Source organism: Cebus imitator, unplaced genomic scaffold, assembly GCF_001604975.1.
Source record: "Cebus imitator isolate Cc_AM_T3 unplaced genomic scaffold, Cebus_imitator-1.0 Scaffold58, whole genome shotgun sequence".
Classification (NCBI taxonomy): domain Eukaryota; kingdom Metazoa; phylum Chordata; class Mammalia; order Primates; family Cebidae; genus Cebus; species Cebus imitator.
In genome coordinates this window covers 3,468,290-3,493,458 of record NW_016107373.1, presented here as the reverse complement: position 1 = coordinate 3,493,458, position 25,169 = coordinate 3,468,290, and the positions used below count along the sequence as shown (strand labels likewise).

The 25,169-nt window shown below is 53.2% G+C and overlaps 1 protein-coding gene across 1 annotated transcript in view; it reads right to left on the bottom strand.

Moving 5' to 3' along the window:
- ALX4 (ALX homeobox 4) overlaps positions 1-24,641 on the bottom strand; it is a 49,323-nt gene extending 24,682 nt beyond the window's left edge. Inside the window, exon 1 of the mRNA XM_017529397.2 lies at positions 24,080-24,641. Coding sequence (XP_017384886.1) covers positions 24,080-24,518 — 439 coding nt within the window. The 5' untranslated portion in view covers positions 24,519-24,641. The remainder of the gene's footprint in view (positions 1-24,079) is intronic.
- Positions 24,642-25,169: the final 528 nt, after the last annotated feature.

Here is a 25,169-nt window from a genome sequence, read left to right as displayed (position 1 = left end):
AGAAAGGATAGCATTTTAGCAGATGCAAAGATGTTCAACTTATATTAAATAAATCTCATTTTGACCAAAAAGAGGAAAGGAATGGAGCATTTGTCCTCAGAAAACACCGTAAATTTCCACCAGAAGTGGCAATACGGGTCCATGGGTTAATTTTGTTTGTTTCTTTTTTTTTAATTTTTAGCTGGTCTGAATGAATTTTCTATTTGTTCTCCCATGAACAGGTTGAAATGTTATCTGAAAGCAGTGATTAGAATCCTGGATGGCGCGTGTGCTGACAGCATGCTGGGCGCTGTGTGTGGGATTATGGGAAACAAGAGACAAGCACCACTTGGAACGGGGTGGAGGAAGTTGAGGGAGGCTTCTGAGAAAGGCTCTTTTGCCGTGGGGATTGGCCACGGTCCTCACAAACTGGGCCCCCGCAACTCAGACCTTGAGGATCCTGGTGATGCTCGGAGCTCAGGATCCAGTCCCGACCTCCTGAGGGGTTTCTCTACCTTCAGGCTCACCACCATCAAATACAATCACAGAGTGTGTCTAAAACACACACAGCTTTCCCTGGCTCCCAGAGCCCTCCTTAGAATGGCCGGAAAAAACATAGGGGACTGGGTTAAACTGGAATTTTAGATAAACAGTTAATACTTTAAACAATATAAGTATATCCTAAATATGGCACGAGAAATACTTATCCTACAAATTACTCATTATTTCAAATGCAGATTTCACTGAGCAACCTGGTTTTGTTGTTTGCTTGCTGGCTTTTTGCTAAATCTGCCAACCCTGCACATCAGGTTTGTGTGGCACTCACGGTCTCGTAGGCAGGACTGGTCCCCACCTGACTCACAGACGGATACCCCAGCCCCCCATCTAGTTTGAGGCTCATAGACCAGCTTCCACTCCCCCCGCACACTCCATGAGTGACTTCCGGCTTCCGCACTCCTGCGAGGGCACGCTTCCTTCTACTAGCACGTCCCTCTGCCTTTCCAGTCTGTGGCTAACTTCTGCTTTCAACTGATAGCTTTCTCTATAACTTTTGTGACTTTTTTTTCTCCATACAAGTAGTAATTTATGTTCCACAGGGAAGATTTTTTAAAATCAAGACAGACCAAAAGAAAATCACACACATACACAGACACACACAGAGAACACATTACTTTGTAAACTTTTTTTTTTTTTCTTTGAGACAGAGTCTTGTTCTTGTCATCCAGGCTGGAGTGCAGTGGCTCAGTCTCGGCTCAGTGCAACCTCTGCCTCCCACATTCAAGCTGTTCTCCTGCCTCAGCCTCCTGAGTAGCTGGGATTACAGGTGAGTGCCACCACGCCTGGCTAACTTTTGTACTTTTAGTAGAGATGGGCTTTCCCCATGTTGGCCAGGATGGTCTCGAACTCATGACCTCAGGTGATCCGCCCGCCTCGGCCTCCCAAAGTGCTGGGATTACAGGCGTTAGCCACCGTGCCCGGCCTGTGAACGTTTTTTAAAAATCTAACTACGTTCTGTACCTCTTTCCATGCTGTTCTATATTCTTCTATCACACCATTCTTAATGGCTACATAGTGAGAACCATCGCTGTTTTACGTAATCCATCCGCTTCTGCTGGCCTCACAGATTTCTACTTGTTTGAAATCATAGCAGGTCTGGATTTAAATCTCGCGATACATGCATGGCAATTCCCTTAGAAGAAGCTCCAAGAGCTAGAAATACAGAGTTCAATCATCCACATATCTGAGGGTCTCTGAGAAATGGCCAAGCTGTCTTCCAGAAGTGTGTCATTTCCTCAGCTACCACAGTGTGCCCTCCCACTTCAGAGCCAAATGATCATTATAGTGTTTTTAAAATCTTTGCCAGCCTGATGGATGAAAGTGAGATCTTGTCTTTCCTTTTTTTTTTTTTTTTTAATAACGGAACCTTTTATTTTGTATTTCTTCTGCTGTGAATTGCCTCTCCTGGGTTTCAAGGCTCAGCCAAGGGTCACCCTTCTTCCTCCCTGACCTCCCTTGCCTCTTAAACAGTGAATTCCCTGCTTTATAGCACCAGCTCAGGGACCTGCCCCCTCCCTAGACTGTGAGCGGGTTAGAGCTGGTCTCCCAGATATACTGCTGGGGTCTGGAGCTGGGGCCTGGGCCTTGTGTAAGGGCTCAGGACACACCCCTGGGATTAATGCAAATGCGTGCGTGTGCCTGGGTTGGGGGAGACTCCCCTGGGCTCCTCTGCCTCTGGTATGGCTGGGGCAGCTCTGCAGATGCAGCTGAGGGTGTCTGCAGGAAAAGGCCCCAGGCCTTGGAGCTGGGCTGCAGATGCTGGAGGGCCTTGGTCCCTGCACACGCTGCTTGCATGGGGAGGCTGCAGCATGGAGTCGGAAGAATGGACCTTGCAGGAAGATGGGGGTCAAGGAATCCAGCCACAGCGCAGGGCAGGAAGGACCAAAGGTGACCCTAGCAGCTCCCTGGCCCTGGACAAACCTCTTGGCTTCTGTTTCCTCAGTTCAACAACACTGCAATGAATTCCTGCCAGAAGGGGTACAGAAGATGGGATGGAGGGGCACCGCCCTGTGGGGAGCCAAGACTGAGGGGGAGTCCCTGGCCCTGGCTGTTTACCCAGAGGGCTGAGCATTCAGGTTCCGGGGCCCAACTCCCAGCAGGCCAAGATCAACTCTGCAGTTGCTCAGGCTGGCCACCAGGAGGCACTGCAGTTCCAATAAAGTCTCGACACAAGGTGATCCTGGGGCCCCAGTATCTGATGAGATTTCTGAAAGTTCAGTTGAAGACCCAAGTCCTAGCTGGGAGGATTTGCCACTCAAGCAGTAATTCAGCCCTACTATGTGTCTGCACCGTCCCAGCACTACAGGGGACAAAGAACTGGATGGGGCGGGTCCTCGGCCTTCCTTGCAGGAGTCTTTCTTCCCCTAGTTCTGGGTATTCTCACATTCCTGCCTCATTCCAGTCCCCTCAGAATTCCCACACGGAGCCCCCAGCATCCTCGTTGGACACATGGACAAAGTGAGGCACCGAGAGAAGGGACCCACCAGTGTCACTAGCGACTGAGTGGCAGACAGGCTGAGACTGGGGCTCTTTTTCATTCCCCTAAGTGGCCTCACTTTGGAGACCCATGGGGAATCCTTGGCCCTCCATTGAGGCTGGCACACAGTGGGTGCTCTAACTTGCAAATGACTTTGCCTGGCCAAAGCTCCCCAGGACACCCCTGGGGTGTAGTTTGGCCCAGTGGCTTTCATTGTGGCTGGGAGATTTATTACCAGCTTCCCTGTGGGTTTCTTCCAAGGGGGTCATCTGCTGAGGCAGGGTCTGCAGCCCCCTCCTGCACCGCCCCACACTCACGCAGAAGCTCTCTTAGTTCTTCCTGCAATGGCAGGAGTGGGGTGAGTGTCTTTCTCTTAGTCCAGAGATGGAGTGGACTTCCCAGAGTTCAGGAAGGAAAAGGGCTTAATGCTAGCTCTTGAAAACAAACCAACAAACAAACAAACACCAGGAACTGGGCTTTGTATGTTACGAAGTATTAGGGCATCTATTACGCCACCAGTAGTGTTCCATCCTCTTTACAACCTCCAGGTAAAAGGTTTCCATTTACAGCTCCAGAAACTGAGGCCAGAGGGGTAAATGCCTTGTCTAAGAATCAACAACTGTTAAGAAGGGCCGGGGGTGGTGGCTCATGCCTGTAATCCCAACATTTTGGGAGGCTGAGGCAGGAGGGTCATCTGAACCCAGAGTTCCATCTCACCTGGGTGACAGAGGGAGACCTGTCTCAAAAACAAACAAACAAACAATAAAGAAGAAAGAAAGGAAAAGAAAACCAAGCCAAACAAAAAACTGGTAAGAGGCAGAGCTGAGACTTGAACCCCAGGCCTGGGGCACGCCCACCGGCCCCAGGTGGATGTTGTAGGTGGGACTGAGACAGGCAGACAGAAGAAAGGGTCAAGGAGGAAGGGAGGAAGACAGCAGTCACAGGAGAATGACTGCTCTCAGCTGCCCTGAGACTGGCACCCTGGCAACCACCTTCAGAGCTGGCCCTGGTCTCACTGCCCTGTTGAGGATCAGCTTCACTCAGCATCTGGGACCTCAGAGGTGGACCTGCACACCCACAAGTACTTAGAGGCAAAGAGGCATATGTCTGCAACTTACTCAGTATTTTTTTTTTTGAGATGGAGTCTCGCTTTGTCGCCCAGGTTGGGGTGCAGTGGCACAATCTTGGCTCACTGCAACCTCTGCCTCCCGAATTCAAGCAATTCTCCTGTCTCAGCCTGAGTAGCTGACACTACAGTTGCACCCCATCACGCCCGACTAATTTTTATATTTTTAGTAGAGACGGGGTTTCACCATGGTGGCCAGGCTGGCCTTGGACTCCTGACCTCAGGTGATCCATCTGCCTCAGCCTCCCAAAGTGGTGGGATTACAGGCGTGAGCCACTGCACCCAGCCTGCAACTTAGTCTTAAATGATTCCATGTATATGGTATGCATGTATATCAATACATACATAAACGCAGCATATACACAGAGAGAGACCCAGAGAGAATGAAAAAGGCAATGCAAATAAGGCAAAGCATCACCATTTGGGGAGTCCGTGTAAAAGCCATCTGGGAATTCTTTGTAGTCCACTTTGTAACTTTTCTCTAAGTATAATATTATATCAAAATAAAAAGTTTTTTAAAGAAAACATATGTGGGCTAATGGGAAGAAACCACCTTCTCTTGGAACCCCTGTTGTGAAGCTGACATTTGTAATCGTTTGAACAGGACCTAGACTTGAGTTTACTTAATAACCTCCCCACCTTCCCCCGTGACCGCCACCATTCACAGTTCCACAAGGGGCCTTGTATGTTGCAATAAAAATCGCAAGACAAATGCCACCTCTGGAGCACGCCTTGCTCCCCAGCCCTCTGGAAGCCCTCACTTCCATGGAAGCCACTGTGACCCCATTAGAACATGGGGTTCCTTTAAGCAGCTCTTCTGAGAGCTGTAGGAAGCCAAGACCAAGCTACTGGTGGAACTTAAAAGTTTAAAAAATATTTTAATTTTTGAGTCTATAATTTGAATTGTCCTACAGTTAGTCCAAATGAGTAAAGTTTCCATGTATCATTAAAAAAAAAATGGTGGAAAGAAAGAACCATCCTTAGGGCCTCTGTCCAGCCCCCAGCCCCCATGGCCCCTTCTGCCAAGGCCTGGGTCCCCTCCGCCCCCAGCTTGTGTCTGGAAGTTGTCTTTCCTGTTCTCTGCTCGACCCTGTGTCTTGCCTCACTGATTCATTCATTGGGCGCCTCATCAGCGCTTCCCTTAGGAATCGTGGGCTGGTGAAAGAGACGGATGAGGGACAAGCGGTCAAGTGTTACAGGGTCCCCAGGGCAAGAGCCCTGTTTCCCAGAGGTGGCAGGGCCACAGAAAGGGGCGGTCGGTTCCCGTTGAAAAGGTCGGAGAAGACTTCTGCGACAGAGTGGCTCTTGTACTGCCAGCCAAGGAGGGCTTGGCAAGGCATGTTGCATTTTATGGTAAAACAAGATACTAAGGCTGGGCGCGGCAGTTCACGCCTGTAATCCCATCACTTTGGGGGGCCGAGGAGGGTGGGTCATGAGGTCAGGACATCGAGACCATCCTGCCATGCTGAAACGCGGTCTCTACTAAAATACAAAAAATTAGCCGGGCGTGGTGGCACGTGCCTGTAATCCCAGTCACTTAGAAGGCTGAGGCAGAGGAACTGCTTGAACCTGGGAGACGGAGGTTGCAGTGAGCAGAAATCACGCCATTGCACCCTAGCCTGGCAACAGAGCAAGACTCTGTCTCAAAACAAAACCAGAACTAAATAAAAAACAAAAACAAGATACCAAGATATCACCCCCCCCCCACTCCCAAATAGTGCAAGTCCCAAATTATCAACCAAGCAAGAAGCCTTAGACAGGAGGTCTCCAAACAGGGCTGGTGACAACCATGAGAGCTGTGATGGAATGCCTTGTGTTTGCGTTGCTCTGACCTACCCACTAATCTCCTCTGACCCTCCCCAGATCCCATGAGGTCAGTGTTGATATCTCCACTTCACAGATGAGAAGACTGAGGTCCAGCGAAGATGAATAACTTGCTCAAGATCACATAGCTAGGAGGGGCAGGCTGGGATTTGACCCCGATGGTCCCATGCCAAGCCCACGGCCTCTCAAGGTGGTGACGGGTCATCTTTCTAACATGGGGGGACTCCTGGAGGGGGCAGACAGGCTTCATCTGGTCCTAAGGGGGCACCGCTGAGCAGCCCCTGGGGTCATTTCTATCTCAGAGGACTGGGGTAAACTGAGCTTCAGGGTCCCCATGAGAAGCGAACGTATGAACTAACGCTTAGAGATCACCTCCTGATGCCTTCTGGGGTGGGATGGGTGTTCTGGCTTCAGTTGGGGCTCTAAGTGCCCCTGTCAGCTTCTGTCCTTAAGGAGGCTGGAAGTTTCCCAGCTCCTCATCCCCTCCCTAGCTCCATATCCCCTCCCTAGCTCCATCTCATGGTGTGGGTGGCTGGATGAGACCCTGACCCAGCAGGACTCACTGCCAGAGAAGCAAAGTCTCGCAGGCTCCCCTGCTAACCCAGCGATATGTCCCCAGGGCTCCGAGATCCCACTGGAGCAGCCCCTCCCTTCATAGCCAAGACACAGAGGCCCAGAGTGAGGTCATATCACCTGATCGTGGAAGGGCCGGGACTCGAACCCTGCACTTCCTGCATCCAGCCCTGTGGACATCCAGCCCAATGGACAGATCTGCCCATTGTCCCTCTCGACTCCTCCACATGCAACTCCTCTAGACCATGTGGCCCTGGGCATGTCCTGAGACATCTCTCAATTCCCCCAAGCCTCTGGTTCCCTTCTGTAGCAGAAAGAACCCTGCAGCCCACCACCTTCACCAAGAGACTGTAATGTCACTTTCGTCCCCAGGCAGGCAAGACGGAGAGGTTTAGATCCTGCACGACGCGAAATGAAATGAATGAGAAGCCTTTGGGGTAGGACGGGCCTGGGCTCGGCCCCTACTTCTGCCACTTATTTGCTGCATTCATTCATTCAACAGCATCCCTGGAGTACCAGCTATGTGCTGGGCAAAGTTCCGGGTGATGAAAATACAAAGCCCAGTAAAACACAGCCCCTACCTTCAAATGGCTCAGCTTGGTGACAGGGGTAGTGATTACAGTGCAGGATGGTGACCAGAACAGGGGCACCTAGCCCCTTGGGGCAACTCCAGATCTCTGTAGAGGCGGGGTTTTGAGGCAGGGTTGTGGTTGGAGAGGACTGTTGAAGCTGTGTTCAGCTAACGCTCCACATGAGACTCCCACATAGGGAATGTCAGTTTCCCCGGTCAAAGAAATTGGGGAGGCTAAAGGAGATTATGAAAGAGGCTCCCAAGCCACCCTACGGTTCTGCCACAGAGTGATATCCTTGGAAAAGTTACTTGACCTTTGTGTGCCTCGGTTTCCTCATCTGGAAGGTATGGCTGAGAACATCCACATCCCAGAATGGCTGTGAGGTCTGGCTGAAGTGGAGAGTAAGACGGCTCATCCCCTGCCCCACACACCTTACCCTCTCTATCAATGGGACGCCACCATGATACGTGAATACAGTTATGATTTGGTGATGAGTCTGGCCATGGCAGCTGACAGCCAGGGCAACGTCGCTCAGCCTGCAACCGTGTCATCTCCCCTGGCTTCCTTCCCCAGGTGCATCCTCTCCAGTTCAGGTTTCCCCAGAGGCAGCTCCCAGAACGACATTTATGAACCATAAATCTCTGTCAAAAGTAGCCCCCAGGGTCCCTTTCAATGAAGGGCCCATTTCACACACATATAACAAAGACTGTAAATGGGGTGGAACATTGGAACCGCTGTAAAAATCAAACGTTAAATGTGAATTTATTTTGTCATATAGACTTTTAAAACTTTCCAAGAGTGGATTCCTGGCAGCCTCTGCCTTCAGGTTGCGCCCTCGCCAAAGGCAGGGGAGGAGTGCTACGAAGGTACCCTCGGCCTGCCCCCTCGGCCTGCCCCCTCGGCCTGCCCCCTCGGCCTGCCCCCTTGGCCTGCCTGGTGTCGGTGTCTGGCACCCAGCTCGCATGTGCTGAATCAAATTAATCTTAAACAACTGAATTTCTTAGCCTGCAAAAGTAGCATATAATTCCAGAAAGAATGTGCTGCTTTCACCAACATCAAGTCTTTTCCTTCTCAAATGTGCTCACTTTTCAAAAAAATTTTATTTATTTTTATTTATTTATTTATTTAGAGGTGGAGTCTCACTCTGTCACCCAGGCTGGAGTGTAACGGCACCATCTTGGCTCACTGCAACCTCCACCTTTCATGTTCAAGTGATTCTCCAGCCTCAGCCTCCCAAGTAGCTGGGATTATAGGCACCTGTCACTACACCCAGCTAATTTTTTTATTTTTAGTATAGACAGGGTTTCACCATCTTGGCCAGGCTGGTCTTGAACTCCTGACCTCGTGATCCACCCACCTTGGCCTCCCAAAGTGCTGGGATTACAGGCGTGAGCCGCTGTGCCAGGCCGAAAGTCATCAACTTTCTTAAAGTTGATGAGAATGGAAAAGATTTTTCAATATTTGCTTTTTTGAAAATCCCACATTTATAATTATAAAATTGTTAACAATTCAAAATATCTAAAGGACAATTATATATAAGTTTTGGTTGGTGTTTTTGTACAAATGGCTGGGATTTGAAATGGTTGGGTTCCAAGCATTTTGTCTATCACATATAGTAAGCATCAAATATAAACAATCAATGTTTCCGCATTCATAATTAACATGTTAGCTGAAAATGGTTCTTTTCCCAGCATGATAGCTCATACCTGTAATCCCAGCATTTTGGGAAGCCAAGGTGGGCAGACTGCTTGAGCTCAGGAGTTTGAGACCAGCCTGGGCAACAAAGTAAGATCCCCATCTCTACAAAACATTAAAAAAATTAGCTGGCCCTGGTGGCATGTGCCTGTCGTCCCAGCTACTCGGGAGACTGAGGCAGGAGAATTGCTTGAGCCCAGGAAGTTGTGGCTGCACTGGGCCGTGATTAGCCACTGTATTCCAGCCTGGATGATAGTGAGACCCTGTCTCAAGAAAGGAAGGGAGGAAGGAGGGAAGGGAGGAAGGGAGGAAGGAAGGAGGGAAGAAGGAAGAGAAGGAGGGAAGGAGGGAAGGAGGGAAGGAAATGTCTTTTTCATTGACTTCTGTTCATCTGGACAAAATAAAAAATTCAAACAAGTCTCTGCTTCAGAATGCATGATGTGGCCAAGTGCAGTGGCTCATGCCTGTACTCCCAGCACTTTGGGAGGCCGAGGTGGGCAGGTCACCCAACATCAGGAGTTCCAGAGTAGCCTGGCTAACATGGCAAAACCCCATCTTTAAAAAATAAAAATAAAATAAAATAAAATGCATGGTGTGTCCCTTTACCAAGAAAACCTTAATCCACAGCGAACTCGAGACAAGTGTATCTCTTCCACCCGTTACTACTTCTCGGGAGGATGGATCCCCTGCGACAGAGTGGATCTCCTGAGAAGATACTTTGTGTAGCACAAAACTGGGCTCTGTGGAATCTTCTCTCATGGGTCTAAGTCCTGGGGGATGTGTTAGTACAGCAGGGGTTGGGTACATGCGTTCCCCGAGGAGGCCTGGCCCTCGATGTCCGCCTGCCACATGGTATGGGCAGTGTTTCCAAACTGGCCTCTTGTCCCTGGCCTGGCCGACGCTGGGCAAGTGAGAGTGAGGAGGGCATGACTCATTCTGTTTAGAAGGGTATGTCTCCTTCTTCACCCATGGGAGCTGCTCCCACACATCACATGGGGGGCCTGGGCTGGGCTGGGCTGGTTCTCAGGATGGCTTTGGAGGGAGGAGGGAGTGGAGTCTAGGTGGTCAGGGCTTGTGGTCATGATTCCAGTAGATGAGCGAAGATGCTGTGGCCCACATACGGCATGCAGTGTGCCGAAACCCCCCCAGTGTCTCCCCGCCCCACAGTCTACAGAGCTGTCACGTGCTGGTCGTGTCTGATGGGCACACAGGCATGAGGCTGTCCAGGCAGTGGGCATGAGCCCCATGGGCAGGGAAGGGGAGAGGAAAAAGACTCTTTGGCTTCAGGAGATCTGGGTTCAAGTCACAGCGGGACAGCCTCACCTTCCTCATCTGCAGATTGAGGATACTACTATCTCCCAGTGGGTTTCTGTGGAAACTCTCAGTCCAGGTCTGGCCCAGGGCCATGCCCACCGGGTGCTTCCTTAATTGCAGATGGGCCAGCTGGGGTCCAGGGAGGGTGCAGAGGCTGCCTGACATTCCCTGAGCCCCATTCTCTGTGCCTGGCCCTGTGCTGATCAGAGAGGAACACACCACCACCTGCGCCCTGGGCACAGGCTGAAGGTCTGGGTCAAACAAACACAAAACACATTCAGCAGGGAGAGGGTTAAGCCCCAGCTCATGCTGCGTGAGACAAGGTGTAGCAGCCTATGGGGAGGAAGGGCCTGAGGGGCCTGGGTGGCTCCTTTTCCCTCCTTGAAGCCTCCCGCCCCTGTGCCCCTGCCTTAGGTAGAGAGGCCACGCCTCCCATCACTCATCCATATTTTAAAAGGCAATGTCAACCACACAGTAATCGTAGACTCAGGAATAATTTGTTCATTTTCCAGCTCTATGCATCCCAGTCAACTTTAACTGCCTATCAAGGCTTCTGGCCACTCTGACATAGTCAAGGTTCCAGCAAAATCTTATCAATCATAACAGCTAACCGTTACTGAGCATTTCCTATGCTCCAGGAACTGTTCTAAGATCCTTATCTACTTCACCTGATTTAAGCCTCACCCTATCACTAACTTGTAGACACGATTCTTATCCCCACTTTACAAGTAAAGAAACTGAGGCAAAGGGGTCAACTAATTTGCCTGAGGTCACTCAACTGTGTGGGCTGAAATTCGTTTCCAGGTCCTGAGCTCCACTGGTTTCTCTGAATCAAAGGCATTGGAAGCATCACGCAGCCTGTGTAGCCCAATGGTGGAATGAACGCAGTGTCTACGATTTTCCAGAAACTCTAGAAATTATGCCTTGGGGCACATGGCTGGAAGACCAGGCTCAAGTGGGTCTCTATTTATTCACCTAGGCTGGGGAAGTTCCCGGCGGGGGAGCACGGGACAGGGGCTTCTCTGCAGCTGTGCTCCCCTGGGGCCTGTTGTCTAGTCCCTGCAGCCCCTACCCTGGCTGTGCCGCTCACTGGACAGTCTAGGTTGGGGGACAGGGTGTTGCAAGTGCCTCTTTTGAGAATCAAACAGAAACTCTTCATAATATGCACAGGGCCAACAGCGTGGAGCCACTGGATGCTTCCCTCTTGGAGCTCCTCCCAGCGCCACTGGAAGGATTCTGGATTCGTCTTAATAAAGGAAGTGGTCCCAGATTTGAGCATCTCAGGGTGTGTAGACCCCAAGAGCACATGAGAATTTCCCCAAAGGCCAAATCCTCACGGGATGGTCAACTAAAGGCGCAGACGGGCCCCCAAATAGCCAGGGACCCAGTCAGGGCCAAGGCTGTTGTTCTAGAGTCCTCTCCTGTGGCTCTGTCCTCCACCCCTTCTCACCAGCTCCAGGTCCTGGAAAACAAGTGTGTCCTTGAGCTAAATCTCTGTGGCCGGTCTGTCACTGGCCTGCAGGCAGGGAGATGGACGGATGGCCTACAAAGGTCCTTGTGCATTCTGTGATCCTGGACTTTACCTGAGAAGGCCATTCAGGGGCCAGACAGACAAATGCAACAGAATAGAGACCAGATGTAAACTCTCAAATACATGCCCAATCCATTTTCAACAAAGGTCCCAAGACCAGTTGATGAGAAAAGGACCGTCTTTTCTACAAATGGTGCTGGGAAAACTGAATATCCCTATAAGGAAGAATGAAGCTGGGGCCTTATGTTACATCATATTCAAAATTGAAGCACATCAAAGACCTTCCTAAGAGCTAAACTATAAAGCTCTTAGAAGAAGACATGGGAAAGTCCTCACAACAGTGGAGTTATTGATGATTTCTTGGATATGACACTCAAAGCACAGACAGCAAAAGAAAAATGGAAAAATTGTGCTTCTTCATCAGAATGTAAAACTTTTGTTCATCAAAGGACAGTATCCAGGGAGCAAAAGGACAACCCATAGAATGAGAAGAAATATTTGCAAATTATATAACCGAAAAGGAATTAATATCCAGAATTCCTATGACTCAAGAACAAGGAAACAACCCAATTCAAAAATGGGCAAAGGACTTGAATACACTTCTCCAAAGAAGATATCCAAATGGCCGAACGTCCAAGGAGAAACACTGTATGATTCCTCACGGGAGAAACGAAATAAGAGGTGCCTAGGGCCGGGTGCAGTGGCTCAAGCCTGTACTCCCAGCACTTTGGGAGGCTGAGGCAGGTGGCTCACCTGAGGTCAGGAGTTCAAGACCAGCTGGGCCAACATGGTGAAACCCTGTCTCTACTAAAAATACAAAATTAGCCAGGCGTGGGGGCGGGCACCTGTAATCCCAGCTACTTGGCAGGAGAATCGCTTGGACCTGGGAGGCAGAGGGTTGCAGTGAGCTGAGATTGTGCCATTGCACTCCAGCCTGGGCAACAAGAGTGAAACTCTGCCTCAAAAAATAATAAATTAATTAATTAAAGCGATATAAAAGGCTCTCTTGGCTGTGCTTCTGCTGTTCCTCAGCCCATCTCACCAGCATCCATCATGCCCCTGCACTCTGCACACTGGCTTCATGTTCTTCCCTTACCCAAAGCCTTAGTTCATGCTGCTTCCTGAGTCTAGAGGGCCTCTTTCAGCTCCTTCCGCTGGTGAGCTCCTCTTCAACCTTCAATGCCCTCTTCAAATGTCCATGCTCAGGAAGCCTCAGTCCATTCACTTTCCCTGGGGATTTCCATGGCCTGTAGCACATTCTAACCAGGCTATGGGCTCCCTGAGGGCAGGAGCCAGTTCGCCCACTGCCAAACGCTCTGGTCCCTGCCCGACACAGGAGTGCCAGGCTGAAGGATCTGTTGGATGGGAGGAAGAGCTTTTGCCAGGCGTGCACTCCTTCATGCATTCCTTCTGAGCTGTTTCACCTCTTTGAGCTTTGTCTTCGATCTGCAAAATGGAGATTCAGTTCCTCCACATAGGCCTTTGGTGAGACTTAGGAGATCACGGATGTTCAAGTGCTGTCAGACCTCAAGTGCTGGAGTGGGGCGGGTGGAAGGAATCATGGGTGTGCTGGGAAGAGCTCAGGCCTTGGAGCCACACACCCAGCTGGGAACCCAAGTGACAGCAGGATGGCATCCTGGCCAGAACAGAGGCCTGCATCCCTTGCAGGTGAGTATCAGAGTCTTGGGATGGAGGATGAGTGAATGAGGTACTGAGGGAGGAACCTCAGCTGCTCTCAGGCAGCCCCCTGGGCAGGCGGCAGGAATAGGAGTGCCAGCAGGAGGGACATGGAACTCACTATAGGGAATGGGGGAGACCCGGGGAGGAGAGTTGGGAATGAAGGGAGAAAACTGTTTGACTAGAGCCAACCCTGAGGGGTGTGGCAGTCAGAACCCACGCCTGTGGGCTGTGGGGTGAGACCAAAGGAAGAACAGTGAGAAAAAGGGGTGCTCCTCCAGCTGCTAGAGTCTGAGAGGACCAAGCCTTGTGCAAAATAGAGCTACCCAGACCCTCCCTGCTCCTACACCCAACAGGGAACCCTGCAAAAAAAAAAAACTATCATTTCCTACCAGAATGCAAGAGAACGACAAAGCAGATTCTCACCGCAGGCTTCAATTCAAACGAAGGATGGATGAACAGAGAGTGGAAAGAGGTACAGCATTCCCAGCATGTTCCCATCCCATACAATCGATTCATTCATTCATTCATTCATTCATTCATTCATTCAGCAACAGGCAGTTTATTGAGCATCGAATATATACGCCAGCTCCAGGCTCTGGGGAAAATTTGAAACAAAACAGACAAAACCTCTCTCCCCTTTCCCAGAAGGCAGGTGTTATTTCCCCACTGTTTGGTCCCACAGATGCATCTCAGCTCCGCCCTGCCTTAATCAAAGGTTCTGTCATGTTCCTGAAACCTCTGGAAACTCATGCAGTCATTCCTCATACTAGTTATGAGGCCCTATGCCATGCCTGGGGCCCTGTTCTCACCTGGCACAGGTGAGGAAGGTATGCCCAAGGTCACAGAGTCAGGTCTAGAACTTCAGCCTGCCAGGTGCCAAAGCTTACCCTTGACACCACTTGCCTTCTGCATCCCGGGATGTGAAGTTGAGAACGCTTTGGGGGCCATGTTTGTAAGGCTGTCTTTCATCTCCACATCATCTGGGATAGAAGTAGGGTGATCTCAAGGCTAATCAGGATCATCCTAAAACAGGGTGCCTTTTAGGTTTCTTGGAGCCCTTGGCCATCAAGAGTTACCTCTTCCTTCCTGGCTGTCCCACTGTGAGCGAGTTACTTATCTTCCATGAACCTCAGTTTTCATCCGTGAAATGGGGATGATAATAGTATCATTCTCATAGGATTGTGACGGCGATGAAATGAAATAATACACAAGCAGCACTGGGGTACCGTCTGACGCACAGGCAGGAGCGCTCAGTGGTTCTGGGCTGTCACATGGTTTGCAGCAGCAGCCAACTCCAAGCCTTCTTTGCCTCAAAACCCATTATGGTCTCTATCCTGTAGATGGGAAAACTGAGGCCAAGAGCCAGGTCCGGCACGCCAGACCCTTACCCTTTGGCAGACTGGAGCAGCCTTCTCCCTTTCTTGGTACAATGAATGGGGAAGAGTGTGGGACCCTGAGGCATCTTGAGGATTCTGGAGGACCCACCCACCTCTCTTGGTGAATATCACAGGACCCCAAGTCCTCTGAAACCACCAAGTCCCAGGAAGAAGGTTCAGAGATGGGGAGGTGGAGGTCCCGACAGGGGGCCTGTGCGGTAAGGCTGTGTGTATGTTTGTCTTCCCATCTGAAAGTGAGCTCCCTCCTTGAAGGCAGAGGCCATAGAGCTGGAGTTGTCCAGTCTCCATGCTGGGATGTGAACCAGATGTGAATGAATCATTGTAGCTAGATAGAGACATCAGGGAGGCTCACACATCCCGGAGGATCCCAAAGTTTATATCCCTAACCTGAAACCTGATCAGGAAGGACCCCACCACTACCATTTGCAATATCCTAGCACCCTGGAAGGGTACAGTGTGAGTGGTGGGGCAGAGAACCTGGCGATGCAGGATGTTCAGGGCAGAGGACGATACCGATCATCACATCCTCCTTACACCCCCTCCCAGGTGGGACAGGGACAAAGTCCCATTCAACACATGGAGAAACAGCGTGGCACTGGAGAGGCAAGGGAGCTGTTATACATGGCTACTTCCATAGAAAAACCAAGATCTCTTGATCTGCAGAGAAAGCATGGAGGGAGAAAAGGAGGAAGTCAAGGAGAGAAGAAGCCTCAGGATTTCCAGTGCTAGAGAAGACCCATTGGCTTTGACAAATCCCAGCTTCCCCCAATTTTCCTGAACCCTCCCCTTAAGTGGCTTCCAATAAGCTACAAAACCCTGGTGGCACGTACACCCCCCAGGGCAAGTCAGCCTGACCTTCTCAGAGCCTGAGTCAGGGCTTTCCCCACCTCAGCGCCCATTCCATTGAACTGGAATTTCAAGGCCGCTTGTCTGTCTCTGCCTCTGGACCTGAAGGCAGGGGCTGCATCCAGAGCTTCCCAGAATCCCCCACAAGGCTTGGCGTCGTGACAGGCAGTTTGGTGAGCCATGTGTAAATGGAATCAGGCCTCCCAGTCCCTTTGATTGTGAAATAAGACATGTGGGCCAGGAGACGACTGCCATCTCTCCCAACCTTGGGTGGAACCCCCACCATGTCACCATGACCCATTGTGTGTGTGTTGCAGGGTCGGGGGTGGTACCAGGATCCTGGATGCAACCAAAGGCCCTCAGGCCCGGTGGACAGTCCTGCACAGCGGGAGGAATTGGTCATCTGGCTGCAACTGATCCCGGCTTGTGGTTTTCACGAACTCAAGAAAAGAAAATCCAGCCTGGGGTTCTGGGCAGAGAGCAGGGGCCCCAGCCTGGTGGAGCTGGATTGGAGTCAGGTCCCTACACTCCCACCAGGAACTCCGCGGTGCTCTCTTGTTGTCCTCTAACGCCCAGGAGCTCACGGTGGGGTCTGCTTTACTTCTAAGGAGGCTGGACTGGAAGCATCTGCCCTATTCGATGCGCAGAGAGAATGCGACTCACTGGACTTACTGCAGGAGCCAGGTCCAATGAGAGCGGGTGAGTGGATCGGTTTCCCCGAGGCTTTCTGCCTTTCCACCCACTGTATCGGAAGGAGAACTCAGTGGGTCCCTGCCTTCCTGCTAACCTGGCTGTGAGGTCCACTTCCCCTTGGGCCTCAGTTTGTTTGTGTGCTAAATGGGGTCAGCAGTGTGCGTAAGGACAGTGCCAAAGACGCGTCTCTTCCGCGGTGAGCCACACGGCACAGTGGGTACATTCCAGAGCTGGGGGGTTGTTGGAAGGCCTCACCACAGTGCGGTCGGGCAGGCGGGATGCACCCCGTTAGGCAGTCCCAGGACAATACTGGGGATGGCTGGGCCCCACCGGGGAGTTGCCACAGGGAGACTCTGCCTGCCACTTGGTGAGTCAGCTATTCCTGGGAGCCATGACAAGGGGCAGGAAGGCCGCAGGACATAATGCAAGGGCGCTTAGTCCCTGTCTCCCTGGGTGCGCTTCTGGAGGCAGAGGCTACGCCACCCATGGACCCAGAGGGGCTCCAGAGCTGTGCACATGGGTACTCACCCTTGCATACCTGAGGCTCACACACTGGGGTACACAGACGCAAGTGCTGGAGGAGAGGCATGCCTTTCACTGGACTACACACAAACACTAGGCCTTGCCCTGAAACACTCAGAAAGCAGGACGTGGACCCTGTGAGAATGGGCGAGGCACACACTGCCCTCGTTTATGCTGTGCACACGCTCACACAAACACCCAAGCCGTCCCTCACACAGCCAAAGGTGCTCCTAGGTGCACTTAATCATGCAGGGGCAACACTGCAGGAGACACCAGTTCTTCATTCCTTCTCCAACCAGTGAATGTTTGTTAAGCCCAGCTGAACAACACACTTGGAAGGACACAAGCCAAAACACAGGAGGCAGGCACTTGGCGTGTTCTGTCTCCTAGACGGTCCAGCCAGGGAAGGTGCTCCATAAATACTGGGATAGGGAAGACGAGCAGACACAGGGACCGTGAGCCGGGGCCTCAGCTTGGGCCTGGGCACGTGTGGACACAAAGACACTTGCTCAGCCCTTTCCCTATTTACATCCCAGCCCTGAGCCCAGAAGCTGCATTCCACCACTGCCCTGCAGGACCTCCAGCTGGCTTTGTGTCCTGGGATGGCTCCCCACTCAGGACCTGTGCCAGTCTCCAGGGAAGCCTTTTTCACCCACCTTACCCAGATTTCTCCTGGGCAAAAATGCATGTGGGGGTGAGGAGGGGAGGGAAAGGGGGTGAAGGTGGGCCCAGACTGCTATCAGCACAGAAACTCCGAGAGGGTCTTTGGAAATTGTCCACCCTCTTGCATTTCATAGAGCTAAAATTCGGACCCCGAACAGAAGGGACGTCTCCAAGCCCATGTGGGAGTAGAGAACACAAAGGTGGAGGCTGGGGTGAGCTAACACCACTGTGGGCCCTGGTCCCCACGCATACCATGCGGGACATCAGTGTCGTGGTTCAAACCTCCCACAGCTTCCCAGCCTTCTTGGTTGTGGCCTTCAGAGCTGCAGAGAGCCAGCTGTTCTGCTCTGACCTGGGTCACCAGGTCCTGTCCCTCTAGGAGGTGCGTGGGGCCAACGTCGGTGCTCTGGGGCCTCCAGTTCAGAAGGAAAATTCACTCTTAAAAAATCTGCTTTAAGAATCCAGTGAGGCAGCACTGGCTCCCCCTCCATCCCCAATGTGCAGCGGCACCAGTGCCCAGCAGCCATGACCAAGAGGTCCTCAGTACAAGTGCCACAATCACTGGGAAAAACAGGTACATGGCAGGTGGTGGCGCCTCTTACCCCGCCGGGATCTCCCAGTAACCCCACGTCTCACCAAAAGGGCACCCTGGGAGCTGTGGAGCACCAGGGTGACTCTTCCAACTGCCTCTGGAGTCCAAATCCGAACCAGCCCGCAGCCCTGCGTGCCACCCCACACCCCAGCCTTGGCTCCTCAGAGCCTTGCCTCTGCGTAGCTCTTCCTCACTTTACTCATGGCTGATCTGATCGTTGACCGAGGTTCCCTTCCACTCCTCCCTCCTGGGCACTGTCTGATTCAGGTTAGGTCAGGTGGAGAAGCAGGTCTTTGTTAAAGTGCTGGAGGTGAGGTCCAGGGTGGGTGCAACTGATAGGGGGGCCACTACCTCTTTCTGGACACAGTGGAAGCTTCTGTCCCACCATTAAGCTTTTGTCATCCTTTCTGAGGGACCTGCCTCCAGGCAGCCCGCAAGTTGTTGCCCCTGCTTTACTCCGCACTCCTGTACTGGGCAAGGAAGGAGCGTTTTGAATGGAGATGGGAGTGTCACGGGTTTACACCTCTGCAGAGGAGAGGTGTGCCGGGCTGCACCTCTGGAGGCAGGGTCCCTGGAGGCCGCGGGTAACTGATGCTAGAGAAGACCTCGGCTGCAGTTGGGAAGGCTTGCTGGTTGGAGAGAGATGCCTCCTCCTCCCCGCAAAGGGCCCTGTTTGGAAGGGCCGCTTCTCACTTATCTCGTGGCACCGCAGGACAGTCGGCTTCCACTCTACATCCCCCCGGACGAGATCTCACATAGCCAGGTCCTCGCCGTGTTGGTTTCTCAACCTGATAACTGTCACCTCGGTGGGGACCTGTGCCGGCGGCTGGAGAATCCGCGCTGCGGACGCATGTGGCCAGGTGGCGCCTGGCAGGCGACGTCTGGGTGCAGAACAGCGCTCTTACCGCCCCACCCAACACAGTTGCCTGGGCCCAGGTCCTTCGGCTTCCTGAGCAGGGGTTTGGGGGGCTAAGGACGCTGATGCTGGCGGGGGTGGGGGCAGGAAGTTCTCTCTGGTCAAGCGTTCTCTCTTCTCTCCAGCACACACTCCCATACCCACACACCTCGCCTATCCTCGCGGCGAGAGGCGCGCCAGAGCAGCGCGGCCCTCCAGCGTCATCCCAAATTCGCGGAGCCTCCGGGGCTCCTGGCAATTCTCCTCCTCCTCTCCTGGCCTCGGGCACCCCAGTCGAGGGGTCTGCAGAGAAGTCCGAAGCCCAGACAAACGCGCTAGTCGTCAACCACCTCTCATGCCTGGCAGCTGCAAAGGCCAATATATTTCCATTTCATATTTCAGTTTGCCACCAAAACAAAGCTACGCGCCGGCTGCGGGCAGAGAGAAGGGGGCCGAGACCGAGAAGAAGGGACTTCCTAGAGAAAGTGCACCCAGATGATCTTCGAAAACAGTGTCCTGGGGGTGGGCGGCCCTCCAAGACTTCCGCGAGATTTTCTGTAGGGCGTTTTGTTTTCCTACTGAGGGCCGGTATAGCACTGCGCGCTGCTCGGGGGGTTCGGTGACTCCGGCTTAGCTCGGCGGTCGCGGCGAGGTTTCCGGCGCAGCCACTTGGAACTTCGCATTAGAGTCCCGACCGCGCAAATGCCCAAGCTACACTGTCACTCTACACAAGAAGGACTGCTGTCACGAATAAAATGGGGTCGCCGGTGATCCAAAGTCTCTTCTGAAATTTTCTTAAAACAACTTACAAAAAATGTTTTTGCTTTAACGTTTTACAGCCTTTAAAGAAACAAGGGACTGGTTTGTTTCTTTATCCAGATGGTCTTCCAAACAGTGTACACACACGTAACAATTCTTCCAACTTTCCTCCTCAGAGCTAAGCACTTCGCTATACGTAAATTGTAACAAAGAAAAATTGCGCAAGTCGACTGACTTAAAATACTGATTTTTAATCCAGGCCCTCTGTTTTTCTATTTAAGAACGTATGTGTTTGGACCAGGCTGGTGAAGCAGGCTGTTGGCTATGGGAATTAACAAATTAAAAAATGGAAAGCATCTTCCTTCGCCATTCCTCCCTCCAAAATTAAACAACAGTCTCCCCTTCTCGAGCAGGCTTCAGTCCCAGGCTCGATTTTTCCTCCGATCACCCCACAGTCACCCACGGGCATTTGCTGCTTTTGCTGAGTTTTAGTTTCTGTCTTCTTTGGGTTGTCTCTCACATAAAAAAAAAAAAAAAAAAAAAAAAAAAAAAAAAGAAAAAAAAAAAAAAAAAAAAAAAAAAAAAAAAAAAAAAAAATTAGCAAAAAAAAAAAAAAAAAAAAAAAACCATACCCCAGTTCTCTGACTAAATTCAAATACAACCCCGGCAGAATTTACACATTTCGTGGCGCATGGATTGTGTCGGTGCAGGGAAAATAAATGCCTCCTAGTATTTAAACATTGAGTCTAATTTGAAAAACCGGGACTGGGCCTCTAAGCGGCACCCCAGGGACTCCAGCCTGGCCCGCCCCTCCCCAGACCTTGGCGCAGAGAGCGCTGCTTTCCGGGGTGCGTGGACCAGAGAGGTAGCAATCTGCTTTCAACAAAAACCTGCCTGCAACGAATCGAAAGCGAAAGGGAAGCGGGGAGCAGGGCAGCTTCCCGCAGTGGACCCGCGTCCAGGGACGCGGAGCCAAGGATTGACAAGCGCAGGCTGCGGCTCCCGGGGTCGGATCTGGAGTTTGGGGGCGAGACGCCGGAGTCCCTTTCCTTAGTACAAGGAAACTCTTTGCATCGCTGAGAAACTTCGGGTTTCCAACCTGACACGTCACCTGGGGCCCGGCGGCCCACCTTGGGCTTGGGCAGGGAATTTCGGAGGCCAAAGAGCGGACTGAGTCTGGGGCGAGACTAGGGAGGTCTGGGTTGCCGCAGAAGAGGGCTCGGTGGGGGCTCTTTCGTAAAAATGCGGTTACCGCACCCAAAGGACACTGCGGAGCCACCTTAATCGTCTTTCTTTTAGCACATTTGGGGAAAGGAAGGCCCAAGTTGGGATAGGGACGTCTGCAACCCGGGAGGCTTTCTCTCATCAACTCTTCCTGCAACCCGGACCAGACCCGGGCAGCAAGAGACTGAAGCGGCGTCCCCGCCCCGCACTCCCTCGGCTTGGCCCTGGCGCAGCGGCTGGGAGCACCTTCCTTGCGGAGGGGCAATTGGATTCTGCCGGGAGTGGCCCCCGAAGCTGAGGCCCGGGAGGAGGCCTCTGAGCTTCTCCCTTTTGTTAGGTGTAGTTACACACGCGAAAGAACAGCTTAACTTTTGCCCTGGACCCCCAGGGCTGGGAATGGTTGCCAAGTCTCCGCTGCCTGCCTGAAGTCAGAGATCAGCCAGTGCTGGTACTGGCACCAAGGCCACCCCTGCCTCGGACTTTCTCCAAGCTCTTGAAAACGTCTACGGATTTTTCCTTGAACTTTGTTTCTCCCCCTTTTAGTGTACACTCTCACAACGGTGGGGAGAATCCTTGTCAATGCATGCCTCAGTTTCCCGGCTTGCTGGCAGTGTGGGAATCCCACTCCAGAGGCCCTCCTCCCCTGGCTACCTCTGTAGAGGGCAGAGCCTCAGCTTTTGGAGCCTCAGTTTCTCCATCTTAGACCTAATGAGCCTAATCCTTTTCCTAGAAGAATCAGACCTCTCTGGGCCAGGAAGACACAGCTACTGAGAGAGGGAAAGGAGCGAACAGTGACTTGTTTATTGTCTGCGGCTTTGCCCCAGCAGTGCCTCCATCTTAGGTGGCATGGAGTGGGGTCCTGCGGGTGGTTAGAGGCTGCCTTTGGTCCCAGCTTGCAGTTTATGACCCAGAGCAGTGGCAGGAGCTTGCCCTGTCCTCAGAATTGGGTGCTCTCAAGTTCCCAGCAGCACGGAGTTGGATAGGGCTGTAAATGGGTTGGGGAGGGGGGCTCTTGCCTCTTGCTGTCTCTGCAGAGGCACATTTACGACTCAGTAAGGCCTTTCTATTATCACCCCAGGATGCAGATGAGGAAACCAGGGTTTGGGAAGGTGCTTGCTGTCAGGTCACACTGCCATAGGTTAGGGGCAGTCCCAGGTCCAATGGCTGGCCCTTTCCCTCCGCTCCAAAGGCTAGTGCAAGTAGAGGAAGGCCAGGCTGGCTGTGGTGACCCAGCAGGGCACAGAGAGAGGGCTCAGGGGAGGCCAGCCCTCTCCTCCTTCCCTCTGGACCTGAAGGCATCTAACCAAGAGGTGGGGAGCTGCTTCAGCTGCTCCCAGCCTCTTCAGAGGTCTCACTGGTAATTTTATTTAAACTATGAAAATCCAATGCAGTGGGAGAGAAAGCATGAGGCCCTGGCTATGCAGGATGAACCTCCAGTCTGTGACCTGCTCTCACCTAATAGTCCCGAATGACAGGGACAGGCTGGGTCCCGCACTCCTGGGCTGGGAAGGCCGGCCTGTATGGACAGGGCTGAGACTCTCTGTCCACCAAGCACAGAAGGAGCACCTGTATGGGAGCTGCCTGTGTGTCTGTGTGTGGAGCTTCGGGGGTCTGTGATCTGAGTGTCTGATCTCATTCCAAATGGAGGTGAAGAAGAAAGGTGGAGGAAGTGGGGAAGGGCCACTGAATTTTTCTAAATCTGCTCTCAGTCTTGTCCTATGGGTTTGGGAGTATGTAGCTCGTTGAGGCCACATGGGGATGTGTTCTTGGGATATGACCACATGGGCTCCCAAAGAAGACCCTCTGTGGTGTGTGTGTGTGTGTGTGTGTGTGTGTGTAGAATGCATTGTAGACAAGTGTATGAGTGTGAATGTTTGTCAGCACCCATCTACGAACTGTTCTGCGCCTGTGAAAGAACGAACCTGAATACGAGAAAATCTGCCATCGGCTGTTTCCCAGGATTATTCCAGCCACCAAGGCCTCCACCACGTCCCAGCCTCTGTCCCCAGGCCTATTGCCTCTCCATCAGCCTGGATCAGGGCAAATTCCCTGCCCCCAACTCACCTCGCCAGGGCCAGGCCTGAAGGCCAAGGCCTCAGGGAGAGTCTGTGCTTAGGGGTCCCGCCCAGAGAAGGTTTTTCTCTTTCTGCGTGGTTCCTCCCCCTTCCTCTCTGAGGCTCAGGAACCCCGATTCTGTGGAAGAAGAGAAGGCCTAGGCTACTGAGCTGCTCTGGCTAGATTCCGTCCTTGAGTGGCTCTCTCGAGGAGTCGGTGGCGGTGCTCTGGGGGCCAGCCCTGCCTCCTGTGTCTCGGTTCAAGGGGGCTTGGAGGTCATTTAGGCCAGCTCCCTCAGGTTCCCCGTGGGCTCAAATCAGGACCCAGATCCTTCTCTCTTGCCACAGCCCTGGGTCACCTGGGCCTCAGCGGCTTCCTGTCTCCCCTTCTATTCCATCCTAAATCATTGTTCAGAGGCCTACCGCCTCCAAGAATCGCCGAGAGAGAAGCGCCAGGAGAACTCTGGCCTGCCCGCATCCCACCGCCAGTAGCGCTCTGCGTCCCAGGACTCGGGTCTTGCCAGACCCCAGTGTCTCCTGGGACCCCAGGATCTCCGGCTCTGCACTGTGTCGCGCCGGTGCTCCCGGATTTCCCGTGAGCGTTCGGCCAGCGGCGCTCAGGGCTTCCCGCTGGGCTCCGCACCTGCGGCGCTTTCACCTGCGGAGGTGCCTCCGGAGGAGCCTCCCAGCCGGAGAGGAGCTAGGCCTCCGCAGCCCCGCGGCCCGGCGCCCGAGCGTTGCGCGGAGACTCCTTCCCGCCGCACGCCCTGGGCCGATCGGAAGCATCCGCTTCAAATTCCGCCTAGCCGGCAGCGCAAAGCCAGCGGTTTGAGGAAATGCCGAAGGGACCGGGAAAAACCAACTCCAGGTCGAGTTTAACAGCCAAAACGCTCTGCGCCTGGGCCGGCGGGCATGAAGGAGGCAGAACAGATCCCTTGGCTCCCTCGCAGCGATCGATCCCGTTTTCTGACCGGAGTCACCCACGGCTGTCCTCACCCCACCCCCGGCCCGCCAACTCGAGCCTCCCGCAATCCTCCAGTTTCAAGGGGTGCGGAAGCCAAGCACCCCGCCGTCCCCAGCCCCGGGTGACCCGAACGTGCACTCACCGTAGCAGGGAACCTGCAAGGCCGCGTTGTGGCCGCTGCTACCTTCCTGGAGTTTGAGGCTGCCGTCCGGGGGCGTCTTGCAGGCGCCTCGCTGCAAGTAAAGATGCGGTTGCGTGGACGGCTGCGGCTGCGGCGGCGGCTGGGGCTGCGGGGTCGACGGCTGGGGCTGGAACTTGGTAAAGGGGCCCCGCGCCCCGGCACCACCCTCCAGGGGTGCCGCCAGGTCCTGCTGCCCTGCGCCGTAACGGGCCCGGCTCTTGGCCTCCCCAAATCCCTGTCCTTTGGCAGCGGCCGACAGGAAAGTTGTGCCGAACTTGTCGCCTCCGGGAAATGCCCTAAAAGGCGAAGAGCCCTCCCGACTCTGCGACACTGGGCTGTAGTAGGCGTCCATGGCAGCGGCCGGCGACTCGCAGTAAGAGACGCAAGTCTCAGCATTCATGCCTGGCTTGCGCGGCCGGCGGGCGGGGGCGCGAGCGAGGGCGCGAGGACGCCACCGCGCGCCTGGGCTGGGAGTTTGGGGAGGCGAGGAGGAGGTGGCTGTGCTCTCCGCGCCGGGCCTGCTCGCTCTCCCTCCTCCCCTCCAAGCCTGCCTCTCCCTCTCCCCTCTTCTTTCTCTCTCTTCCCCCCTCCCTCTCTTTCTCCCCCCTCCCCTTTTCTCTCTCTCTCTCTCTCTCTCTCTCTCTCTCTCTCTCTCTCTCTCTCCCCCCCCCTTCCTCCCTCCTCACAGCTAGCCTAGGGAAAGAACGGAGGGCAGTAAAAAGATTCAGATGTTTCGAAAAGTTGACCAGATCTCCCAAACCCTCTTAAGGTTTTGAAGCGGAAAAAAAAAAGTAATTTTTTTTCCCTGACTTGCTTCTTCCTTTTCCCCTCTCTCGTCCCCTCCTCCTCTCTCCTTCCACTGGCCCCTGCCCCCTCCTCTCCACTCTTAAGGAGACGCTACTACTCGCTAGCGGGGATTCAACCCAGAGGCGCCCGAGAGCTTGTCCGCTTCTAGGCGGGGCTGGGGAGGTGCCAGGACCCCCAGGGCACCCGAGGCTAGGCTGCGAATTGGCGGGGTGTCGGAGCTTTGGCTTAAGGCAGAGGGGAAATG